The sequence below is a fragment of the Bombus terrestris genome, chromosome 5 (assembly GCF_910591885.1).
Source record: "Bombus terrestris chromosome 5, iyBomTerr1.2, whole genome shotgun sequence".
Taxonomy (NCBI): Eukaryota; Metazoa; Arthropoda; class Insecta; order Hymenoptera; family Apidae; genus Bombus; species Bombus terrestris.
Window position 1 is genome coordinate 9,926,893 of NC_063273.1, and position 13,874 is coordinate 9,940,766.

Sequence of the window (13,874 nt, forward strand, 5' to 3'; positions counted from 1 at the left end):
CTACTGTGACTTCTCTGTTTGGTTAGAATACGCCATGAAATACGCCTTGTTAACTAACCACGGATCGGAATTTGAGTAGTTAGCAACGCACTATTATACGTGCACATAAGTTGTAATCATTGAAGCTAACCAAAGTCTTTAACTTTTGTAAACAATTTCAAATTTATTATCTACAAGAGCACTTTTGATTTTATTAATAAGATGTATCCTTATTTATAAAAACATGCATAAAAACATAGATATAGGATATTTTTAACAACTTAAAAAATAAAGTTCAATTTAAGTTTTAAAATGAAACAGTTTCTAACGTGATCAAATTTTATATTTAAAAAAGAATAAATAATTATCAACGATGGATAAATTAAAGTCACCGTCGGATAAGGTTTTATATCAAGCTATTATGGAAATGCAAGAGCCAGTAGTATTTCAACATATGTTACAAAATGAAAAAGGTGAATATTGTTGGAAATTATTAGAATGGAATTTATCTGAACTCGCCGAAAAATTCGGCGATATTAAATTACCGTTTCGACTTGGTTATAATGCTAGATCTATGGTAAATTATTATTATTTTAATTAATCTTTTTCTTTTATTTATGTTTGGACATTTTTGTGACAAGCTTTAAAAACTATTTTACATATTTCAGACTCCACAATGGGAAATAAATTGTTCAACAGTTTCAATCACACTATCATACTTTATTCAAAATATGAACCTCCATGAAGATCATGGACAATGGTATTACTTTGATTATAAGTACATGCAAGAGTGGTTTAAAGATAAACCAGAAATAATAAATTCAGTAAATTGGAAAAGGTTTGATATTGATAAAACTGGCGATGATTCTACTCTTTGGATTGGAAGCAAAGGAGCTCATACAAATTGCCATCAGGATTCTTATGGTTGTAATTTAGTTGCTCAAATTCATGGAAGGTCAGTTATATGTATGAAAATAAAAACAAAAATTTTAACATAAAAGTAAGATTGTAACACAAACGCGTTCATATTACTTTTTAGGAAACAATGGTTATTGTTTCCTCCAAGTTCAAGTAATTTTCTCCAGCCAACAAGAATTCCTTATGAAGAATCTACAATATATAGTAAATACAACTTTTTCTGTCCTACTAAAGAAGATGAAATTAATATATTAAAGATACAAGACACAGCAAGATTAGTAACATTAGAACCAGGAGATGTATTATTTGTTCCTCCTGGTTGGTGGCACTATGTTGAGTCACTGGAATTAACTGTTAGTGTTAATATATGGCTACCTATAATAACAGATAATATATCCAGAGTGAAAGAAGCTATTGTTAAATTAATAGTAACCAGAATTGGGAAAGATGTTAATAATGTATCTAATGACACTGATTGTATAGATTTGGTAATGTATAATGAACGTTGCATATCTGTAGTTTATATTGATATTAATTATAAATATTTAATATTAAAATCAAATTATTTAACAGCTCAACATTGCTATTGGGGAATGTAAAACTATGACAAATGTAGAATCATCTTCTGGAAAGATAAAACGTAATATATGGACTGCTAAGGATTTAGTAACAGAATATCCAATTTACGTAAAGCTACTTCGTGAACTTAGTCATACAGAACTAAAAGAATTTCTAAGAATGAAGAGGGAGAGATTTCCTGAAATCTATATTGAATCAGTGAAAGAAGATTTTAAACCTCATATTGATATCCAAAATACTTCTCAAGATTTGACTGAAAAAGTTGTTAATGCACTTTGTCATCCTGATGTTGTTAATAAAGTTTCAGAATTACTTTTATCATAATATGTTGTATAATTTATAATATATATTTTAATAAATTATTTGATATATTTGATATCATATATTTGATTAAATTATTTGTTAGTAGTTAATTTACTATTAATGTTGAATATATAAATGAATATATTGTATATTATCAAATACATTTTATATTTAACAGATACTCATTTGGCATTGGATTTGACTTTGTTGTTTTCGATAGAGGTTAAAGTTGTCACGTTGAGTAGCTTTACATTTTCCGGGTACATATTATGTTTATAAACTAACGACTAGTGATATTCCCAATGATAATTAATAATGGGATTGTTAACAGTGCTTAAGAAACTGAAGCAAAAGGAGAAAGAAATGCGTATTTTAATGCTGTACGTATTTTTGCTTTTTTGTTTCAATATTTTTAGGTTATGGTATTATTTACGTTGACATTATCCACTTTTTAAACAAGATTATGCAACTATGTTAAATAATTTATTGTATATTTCTGTTTCTTTCTTTTTATACATTAATGATTGTAGTTTTTCATATATATCTTAAATCTTTGTCTTTGTACACCATCGTACACTTTCTTTATATATTTACAGAGGTTTAGATAATGCTGGTAAGACAACAGTTTTAAAGAGACTTAATGGAGAACCAATTGATACAATATCACCAACTCTTGGTTTTAATATTAAAACTTTGGAACATCGTGGATACAAACTAAATATATGGGATGTGGGTGGACAAAAGTCATTACGGTCTTATTGGAGAAATTATTTTGAATCTACAGATGGTCTTGTGTGGGTAATTGACAGCGCAGATAGAAGAAGATTGGAGGATTGTAAGACAGAATTATATAAACTTTTACAAGAAGAGAGATTAGAAGGTGCAAGTTTATTAATACTTGCGAATAAACAAGATTTGCCTGGAGCACTGTCTGCATTTGATATTGCAGAAATTTTGGAATTACCTAATATTAAAACCCATCATTGGCAAATATACAAATGTTCAGCAGTTACAGCAGAAAATCTTGTGGAAGGAATAAATTGGATTGTTGATGATATTTCTGCTAGAATATTTTACATAGATTGATATTAAGAAATGCATCAAATTTTAGAATCTATATCACTACTATTACAATTCTTTGTAATTTTTTGTATTGTAACACTTATTTCGTATTCGTTAAAAAGCATAAATGTAATTTAATTATATTTTATTTAAATTAATAAAGTTAGAGTATTGTAATAAACTGTAATATTCATTTTCATAGTCCATATTTGTTTTTAGTTTTTGTCTTTTCCTTTTTTTTTCATATTTGCGCCTTTGGTTTTTCTTTTTTTAGTAGGTTTTTCCAGTGGAAGTTTTGTATTCGGAAAATGTTTCATGTAAACAGATTTTAATAATCCTTGATCGACGGTATGTCTTACACCATCAAATGCATGCATTAGTTCATTTACCAAAGATTGAGATAACTTCAGTTGGAATTTTTCTACCAGTTCTACAAATTTTCCTGTAACATTAATTTTATTTCAATAGAAGCAACTACTGTATCATTTTTATTTTCCTATACCTCTTGAGATGGGATCATCAGAAAGTGATAATACAAAGTGACCAAAATTTCTGCGATGTCGTTTCTTCTTTGGTTTCATGGCCTCATAGTTGGCTCTTCTCAAAAATATTGCTTGTACATCTGGATCGTCGACTTTGTAATTACTAAGTATCCCTCCTAATCTAATATCGAGCCATGGTCTATTATTTCGAATTGTTTGAAGCTCCGGTAATATATTTTTGTTCGCCCAAATATTCGTAAGATCCAGAATACGTAGTGAACTTTCGGGCGATTTTTCGGGGGTAACTGCTTTAACGAGATTAAGTGCACCTTCAGCTTTTATAGGGTTGTTACCTAAGTATAATTCCTCGAGCTCTTTATTTCTCGATAATCCTTTCGCTATGATCTCTATATCTTCATCATAAAATCGATTTCCTGAACGTAGTTGAAATATAATATTGATATTAGACATTAAATTGGTTTCTGAATATTGAGATTCACTGTTCTGATCTAGTAAAGGATTAAGAAATTTCTATATTAAAAGAAAAGTCTTTATGATTTCTACATTACCATTCAGATGTAACTTTTTCAATGGCGAAGAACGCATTAATAATCGACGAAGATATGGAACACATTCTTTCCCTAAAGCGTTCCAAGATAAATCAAGATCGATTAAAATTTCATTGTTATCGAATCCTTTGATCAGTTTCTTCCAAGTTTCCACGGTGTACAAAGAATTCCATGACAATTCTAAATGCTGTATTGTCTGCGAACAGGAGAGCAATCTTTGCAAAGCCTCCGAGCAAGATTCATCGAAATTATTGTCATTGATTAAAAGAGTTTCGATGGTTTCGTTATTGCACATTGCCTGTGTAATATAGTCCAAACCTTCTTTACGAATATTACAATCCGAGAGATCTAATGTCTTCAGTGTCACATTCTCCGAAATTCCATCGTGAAATTTTGCGGCACCTTTTGGACCAATTTTGCATCCTGATAATACCAACGTGTGTATCATGTTGTTTTTCAGTAGCAATTCATTTAGATGATAACAGGCATCCTCTGATAACCAATTACCCTACGAAACAATTATTTCGGGCAAAAATATTAACATTCTTTTTCCTTTTTCCCAATTGTAATTAATTTTTGTTAAAAACATTTGTCGATCGAAATAATTCTAATAATTAAGAAATTGCTTTTAATCATATTAACGTTATTAACTGATATTTGTTAATCTATATGAAAGGTTACGGATATTTATCTTACTGTAAGATTGATTGTATGAACGAAAGGATTTTTCATCAAGGCTTTGCAAAGAGGTCGAATGGCGCGGCAATCGATTCCGTAATATTGCAAATTGATTTTCTCAGATAGCAACATATCTTCCAAGGCCTGTATAGGTCTGATGCGAGATGCCTTTACCAAGTCGAAAAATTTCAGCACGCCATCATCTGGATAAGACTCGATTTTACGTTCGTGAATGGTCCAGAACTCGGGTACCAAGCCAGGATCGTCAGGAATCGGAAACACCGTGTACAGATTTTGCAATTTCAGTTGGGAATCGCTGATATCTATATCTTTGAGGCAAGGATGGATTGAACTTTCTACGGACGATTCGGCAGAAACAATGAATTCCCCGTTTTCCGGAGTGATCAGAGTTTCTTCTGACAGACCTCTCTCCCTTTTTATCTACATATTCAACGCCAATACTCCTTATATTTTTTTTGTGTATGAGAATGATCTTTTTTTCATCGAGTTACGATTAGCAAAATGGAATTACACCAACCATTCCTCGTAGTTTTCCTTTTTCTAGTTGGATCTCGGCTGTTTTCTTTTCGATCGTGGACTCCCGAAACTGTGTCAGCAAGTCTACAGAAATGTCACCCTCTTCTAGTTCTTTCTCTTCCTCTTCTTCTTCCTCCTCCATTTCCTCTTTCTCTTCATCGTCCAGAAATTCCCATTCGTTCCCGTAATAGTCGAAATAATAATTCGATATTCCGGTAACATTTCCGAAATTTATATTTTCCTGAAACGTAAGTTTCTCTTGGCAAATGGAATTTTTAAGATGGTAAGAAACATGTAGAATTACTGGAAACACTTCGAGAGATTCCATTTCCTTTGTCTTGTTTCAATTGAACCTTTTAATTCGACTTCTTTTTGGTTTATTTTACTGATAGATTGATAAGAGACTAACTTCAAATTTTGATAACGTGAAGTTATCACGTGCAGACAATAAAATCGAATCCTTTCATTAAACAGATTACTTGTTACGCAAAAGAATTTATCAGTATTAACTAGTAATTTATGGCCTGTAAAATTTCGAAATAAACTAATATTAGTTCAACTGTGCAAGAGGATGCAGATCAGATAAAATGATTTACCACAATTTTATTTATTTATTTATGTTTTATCTATATATTTATCCACATTTTATTTATTTATGTTTTATCTATATTACATTTTTATCCATATTTTATTTACTTATTTATTTCATCCGTGACGACGTTTATTCTCCTTGGTCAGGTGGGATTTCTCGCGTCAGGTGTCAGATATTCGTTTGCGGAGCGTTTACGTTAACTGTCTTGAACCGTAAACGGCATTCATAGGTGTTAAAACGCGTCATATTTCTCCCGATGGTATTACAGAGTCGATCTGCAACCTTGGTTCTTGCGCTTTCTCAAGGTATCCCATTTACACAGTGACGGCGCTCTTGGACTTGGCGGTTCACACGAGCCTTATTCGGCTAAGCAACCAGGCTGACTCATTTACTGGGTATTCGTCAAGTGGTTCTTCTGGGCCATTGTATTGTAATTTTGGCAGATCGTTCATTCAGCAGTCACGCGGTTGTATACGCGGCTCGTGTACCGTGGTCAAGATCACCACGATGGTCACCGATCCTCGTCTCGGCGTCTCACGAAATTGCCTACACGGGGCCCTTTGTTAATCTCAGACGCGCTTTCGATGATAATGAACACTGTATTATCCTCAATGAAACGATCTATTGAAATCCGTGGCCGGTTTGCTAGCAACGAGATCCGGATCCGACGACCATGTTTGTTCTCCGGCGATTAGTTTAGAGTAAGTGCCCAGGATGGCTCAAAAAATGATGCTCGACACGTGGAATATTTTATTCGTAGAAGCGAGGACGTAGAAATGAGGAGAGAAATTTAATATACTGTTTGATGAAATATTGTATCGTTTTGTCTGTGCTGCATAATACTATTAAAACAAACGTCTCCAAGTTGGACCTTTGCTTTTCATATAGGAATTTTACAAGTAAGCAAACTGAACGTGTTGATTAATAAAAAGTGTAAACCAACGAGTAGAGTGTATACAGAAAGAAAATATACTGACGAAAGAAAATATAGATAAAAATAGCAAGGAAAGTTGTAAGGATTCCAAACTTTCTCTTTCAATTTTATCCTCGTAGTTCCTGAGTCTATGTTACGATTATGATTTTCTCGATCAAATTTACTACTTTATGGTTCGTACGAAACCTTCATCTATGCTTAAGAATCATCTAACCATATAATGTATGTCCCATCCAATTAGAAATAAATTCGATCGAACAGAAGAGAAAAACATCGAGTCTCTCCCTATCCGTCACGACTATGCAAAGCGTAAAGTACACAAAGAAAGTCTTTTCTATGCCTTCAAGGAAACTTTCTTTTCTTCGTTCTTTAATGCGATCAAATGATTCGAAACCAAACACGTCGTTCTGTCCCGTTCTGCCTCTTGTCTTGTTGGCCTGTGGCGGTTGCTCCCGGAAGGCACGTCTACCTACGATTCTGCGTTCCCGGTGATTTGAATGCAACTTGCGCGGACATCGACTCTCACCACGTGAGAGAATTCGTTCGGCCAGTTGCGTTCGGGTATATACAATAAACCAGTGAAAACCAGGCGGTGTTGTAAGGGTTGTACTTTTTATTGAAACTTGTTCATCATCACCATCATCATCATCATCATCATCATCACCATCATCATCGTTGTTTGTCATAGTCGTAGTCATCGTCATTGTCGTTGTCGCTACCTTAGACGAAAAAAAAGAAATGATTGCGGGACCGGAAGGAGCTTAACTTTATTTACACGCACTCATTCACGCTTCCTTCGCGCTTATCTGACACGGGACTGATCACAACGCGTGGATTATCCATTAGCTATCTAGACCAGGGACCAAGGACATTAGTTCTGTTAATCGGAAACAGAGAGAAGAAAATCTACTAGATCGTTTTTCCGACCGATCGTACTATAAGCAGAATTTCGATTTAGGAGGAACTATTGTCCGTGATCTCTCAACAATTAATACAAGGCAATAAAATAAAAAATAATATAATATAATATAATATAATATAATATAATATAATATATATATATATATATATATATTTATATATATATATTTTTTCATCGCTTTTATATATTTTGTATAATAATATAGCTTTCTTTATAAAATAAACTATCTGTTATAAAAATTTCTCCCGTTACAACTTACGTACGCCTAATACGAATTTATGCGATCTCTTCGTCGATAAAAGTCCAGTAATACGCGCGTTCCGCGCGTCTGTTGTTGATCGTTCGTCGTCATACGCTTGGAACGATACTAAAAGAGAGAGAAAAAAAAAATAAAATTGCACATCTAACAGGGGAAGATAGGAGGGCATAGGTAAGGGAGATCCAAAAGAGGGACAAAAAAGTATCTGGATCTATGTACGTGGGTCTATTTACATCATACATCGCTCGGATCATGCGATCGTGGCTGTGTTATGTCGCTTCTCGTCTATCGATCGCTTTCGTCGATCGCAAAAGTTCTTCGCGCACCCTTCATACAGAAAAAGATATATCGTTTTGTTAATTCGTTCAATTGTACACTCACGAATATTATTGATCAAATAAACAATTTTCATTTAATTAAATCAATACCGTGTTGAAAATTTAGATGAAATTCTAAGAAGACCAATGTTAGGATTGAAAGCAAGATCGACGACAGAAGTAAATTTGAATTAATTAGTCGATAAATTTACTTAACAAGCGAGCTTGGATCGCGATTCGAAACACCGATTGACTCGTAATTTTTCCAAGAGGGTGTTACGGAGCTGGTTAAATCTTACGCACGATATTCTCTCTCGCACTCTTTCTCTCGTTCGCTCTATGAGTATCACAATAATATCGTCCGATGAAACGTCCGAAGCCTGCGTTGACGCAGATTAATTCGCCTACGTGCTATAGCTCTACGAAACCTACGGTGGCTGCTCGCCGTCACTTGGCTATGTTCTTGACTTCGGATCGCGTGTGAATGCCTACGATTGTAACGCGGATACACGTCGATAATTACACCTTAAGGCTGACCATAGGGACGACGGCGTTCAGAGGTGATACAGGCTTAGCAAAATTAATAAGTACGGGCTATGTACATATGTACAACGATAAAACAACTCGGCGTTGCTGATATATAATTGTAGACTGTCGATTATTGTCGTAGAATAGCGAGGGATCCATTGGAGGAAGATAGAGAACGATGCTTCTTTTGCAATAAATCTTTAAAGTTTTGTTAAAAAATCATCTCTTATCTATAATCAGCAGAATCTTATTAAAAAGGAAATACAATCTCTTTCTCTAGCTTCCTACGTTGTTTTGTATTTCCCAGGAAGAAAAAATAATCTATAACGTAACATGTTTCTCGAAATCCTGATTTTAAAATGCAATACACAATTTTTCACAATTTCATTTCCTAAAAGTGATTAATGATTCATGCTTTTAATAAGAGGCAACAAACATGCGATTCGTTCTTAAGTCTGTTCGTTAAAATTACCCCCATTACAGTTCGATAATCATTTTCCACTTCGTTTCTTCATACAACGTCCTTTACAACTGCTTTTTTTTATCTTCGTTTCTATCATCTAAAGATAGAGGATCTTTCTTTAGAAGTGGATATCTTCGAACATTTGCGACTCTATCATATTACACGTGAACCGTGAGTACTTGATGGGGTGCTGAAGTCTGGCTGGTGCCCGGTTGCTGATGAGAGGAATATGTCGGCTCCTGCAGTCTGGGTTTGCTGTATGGTTTATGGGGTCCTTCCTCGTACGTGAAACTGGCAGTATTATTTCTAGCTTCTGCGCTGGGAGGTTTATAAAGCGGTGGCAAGCGATGTCTACTGTCCTCAGAGACCATCTCCAAGCTTTCCTCTGTCGTACCCAAAGCACCCAGCGAAGTTCCAGACAGAGGTCTCACCACAGAGACTCTTGGTTCTCCTTGGTCCTGGTCTTTCAAAGGATTTGCGTATCTTCTCAGGTTTTCTTCGTTCTGAAGATTGTTCGACTTCTCATCCAAATCGCTACGATGCCGATGCAAAGAAGTCTCGCTGCTAGTTGTTGCAGTTAATCTTGATCTCTGTCTGACCATTCTAAGATACCACAATCCACCAAATAGTGCCAGGACCAAAACAGTCGCCAGGGCTCCGCCAAGAACGGCCACGTAGCTTCCGGCGCTGCTGGAGTTCGAGGAACTCGGTTCACTGAGCAAGGCCGTCTCTACTTTGACCTCCAGGACAGAGGCCAGAGCGAGAGGTCTGCCCAGAGGTCTGCTGAGAGCTTCGCCTAGATCTCTAGCCGCATCTGAGGCTGCCTCAGAAAAGATAGTCACTTCCACTGTATCGTTATCTCCAGGTTTAAGATCACACAAAAGAACAATGGATTGTGGCCTTCTTGGGTCAGCCAGGAGCTTTCTCAGCCGTCTACAGAGGATCTCAACGGACGTGCCAGCAGCGAGAGTATCTCTTCTAAGCAAAATAGTGAGTCTAGAGCAGGTTGGGCCTGGCGTAGCCTGTCCAGGCCAACAGGAAGGCGGCGCGGGCAGAGCAGGTGGTCCTACTCGTCTTCCGGTTTCCACGGGACGACATTCACCCCAGGCTGGACACGACGGAGCCAGACAACTCTCGCTTGGACTAGGTACACAAACCTCGTGAGCTAGACACGATGTACCATTCAGACAGTTCCCAGGACCACACCAGATATTGCTGCACTGATTCTTCCCGTTTCTACACTCGCAGACGTTGCAGTCGTCGTCCCAACTGGCTACGGGACATCCTAGACCGCCCGCGGTACGGATTTCGCAGCGAACTCCTGTCCTTCCTGGCGAACAGATGCAGGAATAGCTCGCTATACCGTCTACGCACGTCGATCCGCCCGTGCAGGGATCGCTAGCGCATTCGTTCACGTTTATTCGACAGTCCGGACCGGTGAAACCTGGCGCGCATTCGCACCTAAACCAGTTGATTCCATCTACGCATTTGCCACCGTTTAAGCATGGTAAAGGTTGGCAGTCGTCCACGTCTCGACGACAATTTGGCCCTTCGAAACCTTCGCGACAGACGCATCTGTAGTTGCCATCGGCGGTGTTCACGCAGGTCGCTCCGTTCTCGCAGGGATTACTCGCGCACGCAGGTGATGCTATGTGACAGGCAGCACCTTCCCATCCTGGAGGACAATGACAAGTGAATCCGTCACCGCGATCTTGACAGGTTCCACCGTGGCGGCAAGTACCTGGTTCGCAGTGGCCGGCACGAAGGGTGCATGTTTTCCCTTTCCAACCACCCCTGCAGATGCAGGTGAAATCCGCGACTCCGTCCACGCAAGTGCCATTGTTGCGACAGGGAGCTGTCGTGCACTCGTCCACGTCTGGAAGACAATCGTGTTGGATTTTAATTGGTAAATCGCTTATTTCTTTAATATTTTTTTAACAAATCTATCATTTTGAGTGACATAAATATGAGGTCGAATATTTGGAAAATTTATAGAATCGTACAGCAATTTTGAAGAAAGATCAACAATTAATGGATCGATACGAATATTAATAATTGTAATCATTAAACTATGAATGCCTATATAAATTTACATTTTTATAGACCGATAACGAAATGGAACTTGAATGATCATAAACATTGTACGCATATCTGTATGTTATGTATAGTTTTTAATTTATATATATATAAATAAAGTAATAATTCATTTTTGATATTTTATACATTAAACTCTTATCAATTCTTAACCATTTTTTCATATTTACATTTGTACTTTATTATAGTATAAAGACATTGTAACTTCGAACGAAGCCAAAAGAATTGAACGTAATCACTTACCTTGGTCACACAGATCTCCAGTCCATCCCTCCCTACAGATGCACTGGAACGAGTTAACCAGATCGACGCATGTTCCACCATTCAAGCAAGGACTTCCTCTGCAGTCGTTGATATTCTCGTGGCAATGCATCCCGGTGTAACCAGCATCGCAAATACACCTTCCGCCAGTGCATTTGCCTCTGCCTCCACAAGGCGTACCTTCGCTACCACAGCCAGATTCTTCATCCATGACGCCAAATTGTGGATTGTGAGCTGCTGGCTCGGAGCAGTTTTTCCCTTGCCATTGTTCGGGACAGTGACAGTAGTAATCCGTTTGCGTGTTGAAGCAGGGTGCAGAATTTCTGCATGGATTCGGACTGCAGTGATCTCTGTCGATCTCGCATTGGAATCCGGTGAAACCGACTGGGCAAACGCACTCGTAAGAGTTCACCAGGTCTCTACATTCTCCCCCGTTTTGACAGGGTTTCGAGGCACACTCGTCGATATCCACGTCGCAATCCTTGCCCGAATATCCTGCGGTACAGCTGCAATGGTAGTCGTCGACCAGGTCGATGCACAGTGCCCCGTGTTGACATTGGCCGATGCAGTCGTTGATGTTCTTCGTGCAGTTCTTCCCTGTGAAACCACTCCTGCAGCGACATCTGAGATCAGACCAATAGGATTGAGTTAATGATCGAGAAAAATTAGTAATAAACTATAAATGTTAGTATTTTTCTTTCAAAGTTTACTGTTGGAGAAGAGAGTTATTTATGTGAATATGTGCAGAGGATTACACTATTGTGCTGGTTTGCACAATTGTACTAATATTATTATGTGAAATTTTGCAAGTTAAATACATTCTTTCGCGTAACAGCAACAGGTTTAGTAATAAGACAAATGAAATTTTACGATAAGTTTTACAATTCATAGCGTTCCCTCAGGCGATCAATAATATTGTTCATGTTTCGAACTTCTCAAGGAAAATATAGTTTTTCAATAAATATGGACAATACATATTGATTCTTTTAGTTGAGAAGTTTGAAATATTAAGGGCAACTATAAGTTGTTTGATTAATTTATCCGACGTAAAATTGTGAAAGTTCGGAAGAAATGAAATTAGTCTAACTTTCGAGCATAAAATGTGAAAACTTTGATATTATCCTAATATTAGATCAGGTATCTAATTCATGCGTTATTAAGTTTGTAACAATTCTAAAGTTATCCGTACTAGAAACAGAACTTACGTCAACATTCCAAGTTCTATATAAGAATCAAACAAAGTACAACAAAAATCGTACTCACTTGTAGTCACCAGCAAGGTTCACGCAAGTCAGCGAATTTTTGCACGGAGACTCTTTCAGAGCGCATTCGTCCACGTCGAACTGACAAAGAATACCTTGCCAGGCTGTTGGACAGTTGCACACAAATTCGTTCTTTCCATCGACGCAAGTGCCTCCATTTTGGCAAGGTTGAGACGCACATTCGTCGATATCTGTGCCGCAGTAAGGCCCGGAGAATCCAGGAGCACATTCACAGTGAGCGCTCTCCCCGAGTTCTCTGCAGGTCGCTCCGTTGGCACAAGGATTGGAGGCGCAGGGATTGTCGACTTTTTCACAGGTTGGTCCTGAGAATCCTTCGGGACAGGTGCACTTGTACTGATCCGGCGCCGTATTTTCACACGTCCCACCGTTTTGACAGGGTTCGTGCGTGCCGCAATAATTGAGATCCTGGTCGCAGAGGATACCACCCCAGTTCGTGTCGCAGATACACTGCCAGCTGGAACCGTTGCAGTATCCGTGCTTGCAACCTGGATACGGGGTGCACTGGTCGCAGAGTTCACCACGCCATCCGTGTCGGCACTTGCACTCGCCGCTCACGTTGCAGTGGCCGTGCACGGGGTGGCAACCCTCTTTGCAGACGGCTGAAAAATAGTTTGAGCGATGGTTAGTTCGATATATTATTTAGTTTCCTTCGTATTACTATCATAGTACGAATGTTTATGGAAATTTGTATTTTTGCGAATATGACTAACAGAATAGAAATCTAGATAAATATTTGTCTCCCCTCTGAATATTATAACGAGTGTTTTATTTTGGACGTGCATTTTTGCATCCTTGCATTCCTTATAGATGCATAAAAATTCATATGTTAAATTATCATAGCGGGTGGTGTACATAGTGGTTTCTGTAGCTTAGTCGCTTCTAGTATGTAGATACCATCGGAGATCAAAAATGGTTTCATTAAACATCGCCTGTTTCATTAAACAAGCCTGCTGATACAGCGAATAGTTGACTGTTTAAATATTTTGACCATCTTTGTGCAATATATATTTCGTAGTTTCTATATACATTTTCAGATTCGTTTCAATTCTTGCCAATATAATCACGATAGTTAGTTTCATTATTCCTAAGAAGATTTCGCAATGTTTCACATATC

At 37.4% G+C, this 13,874-nt stretch overlaps 4 protein-coding genes across 6 annotated transcripts in view; 2 read left to right on the plus strand and 2 right to left on the minus strand.

Annotated features, from left to right (window-relative positions):
• The first annotated feature begins 310 nt into the window (after positions 1–310).
• On the plus strand, positions 311–2,132 carry LOC100643321 (HSPB1-associated protein 1). 2 transcript variants are annotated; one of them, XM_048406093.1, is made up of 5 exons: positions 311–452; positions 648–934; positions 1,019–1,385; positions 1,471–1,877; positions 1,958–2,132. In XM_048406093.1, exons 1-4 carry the CDS (start codon positions 444–446, stop codon positions 1,798–1,800), a joined length of 993 nt encoding a protein of 330 aa, XP_048262050.1. In that variant the 5' UTR covers positions 311–443; the 3' UTR covers positions 1,801–1,877; positions 1,958–2,132. The 2 variants fall into 2 exon arrangements, with proteins under 2 accessions (XP_048262050.1, XP_003395663.1); XM_003395615.3 differs by having other exon boundaries at positions 352–556.
• On the plus strand, positions 2,018–3,022 carry LOC100644603 (ADP-ribosylation factor-like protein 2). Its single transcript, XM_012308401.3, has 2 exons — positions 2,018–2,159; positions 2,376–3,022. Exons 1-2 carry the CDS (start codon positions 2,095–2,097, stop codon positions 2,863–2,865), a joined length of 555 nt encoding a protein of 184 aa, XP_012163791.1. The 5' UTR covers positions 2,018–2,094; the 3' UTR covers positions 2,866–3,022.
• On the minus strand, positions 2,991–7,337 carry LOC105665793. Its single transcript, XM_048406018.1, has 6 exons — positions 7,203–7,337; positions 4,589–5,011; positions 3,893–4,400; positions 3,344–3,757; positions 3,095–3,283; positions 2,991–3,022 (listed from the first exon to the last, which is right to left on the minus strand). Exons 1-6 carry the CDS (start codon positions 7,335–7,337, stop codon positions 2,991–2,993), a joined length of 1,701 nt encoding a protein of 566 aa, XP_048261975.1.
• The window catches only part of LOC100649805 (protein jagged-1), a 57,050-nt gene continuing 50,402 nt past the window's right edge, over positions 7,227–13,874 (minus strand). Inside the window, exons 4-7 of one of the 2 annotated variants that reach the window (XM_048406090.1) lie at positions 12,741–13,359; positions 11,460–12,100; positions 10,864–10,998; positions 7,227–10,797 (exon numbers count right to left, since the gene is read on the minus strand). In XM_048406090.1, coding sequence (XP_048262047.1) covers positions 9,281–10,797; positions 10,864–10,998; positions 11,460–12,100; positions 12,741–13,359 — 2,912 coding nt within the window. In that variant the 3' untranslated portion in view covers positions 7,227–9,280. Of the gene's footprint in view, positions 10,999–11,459; positions 12,101–12,740; positions 13,360–13,874 lie in introns of both variants that reach the window. The other variant, XM_012308400.3, reaches the window with a different exon arrangement.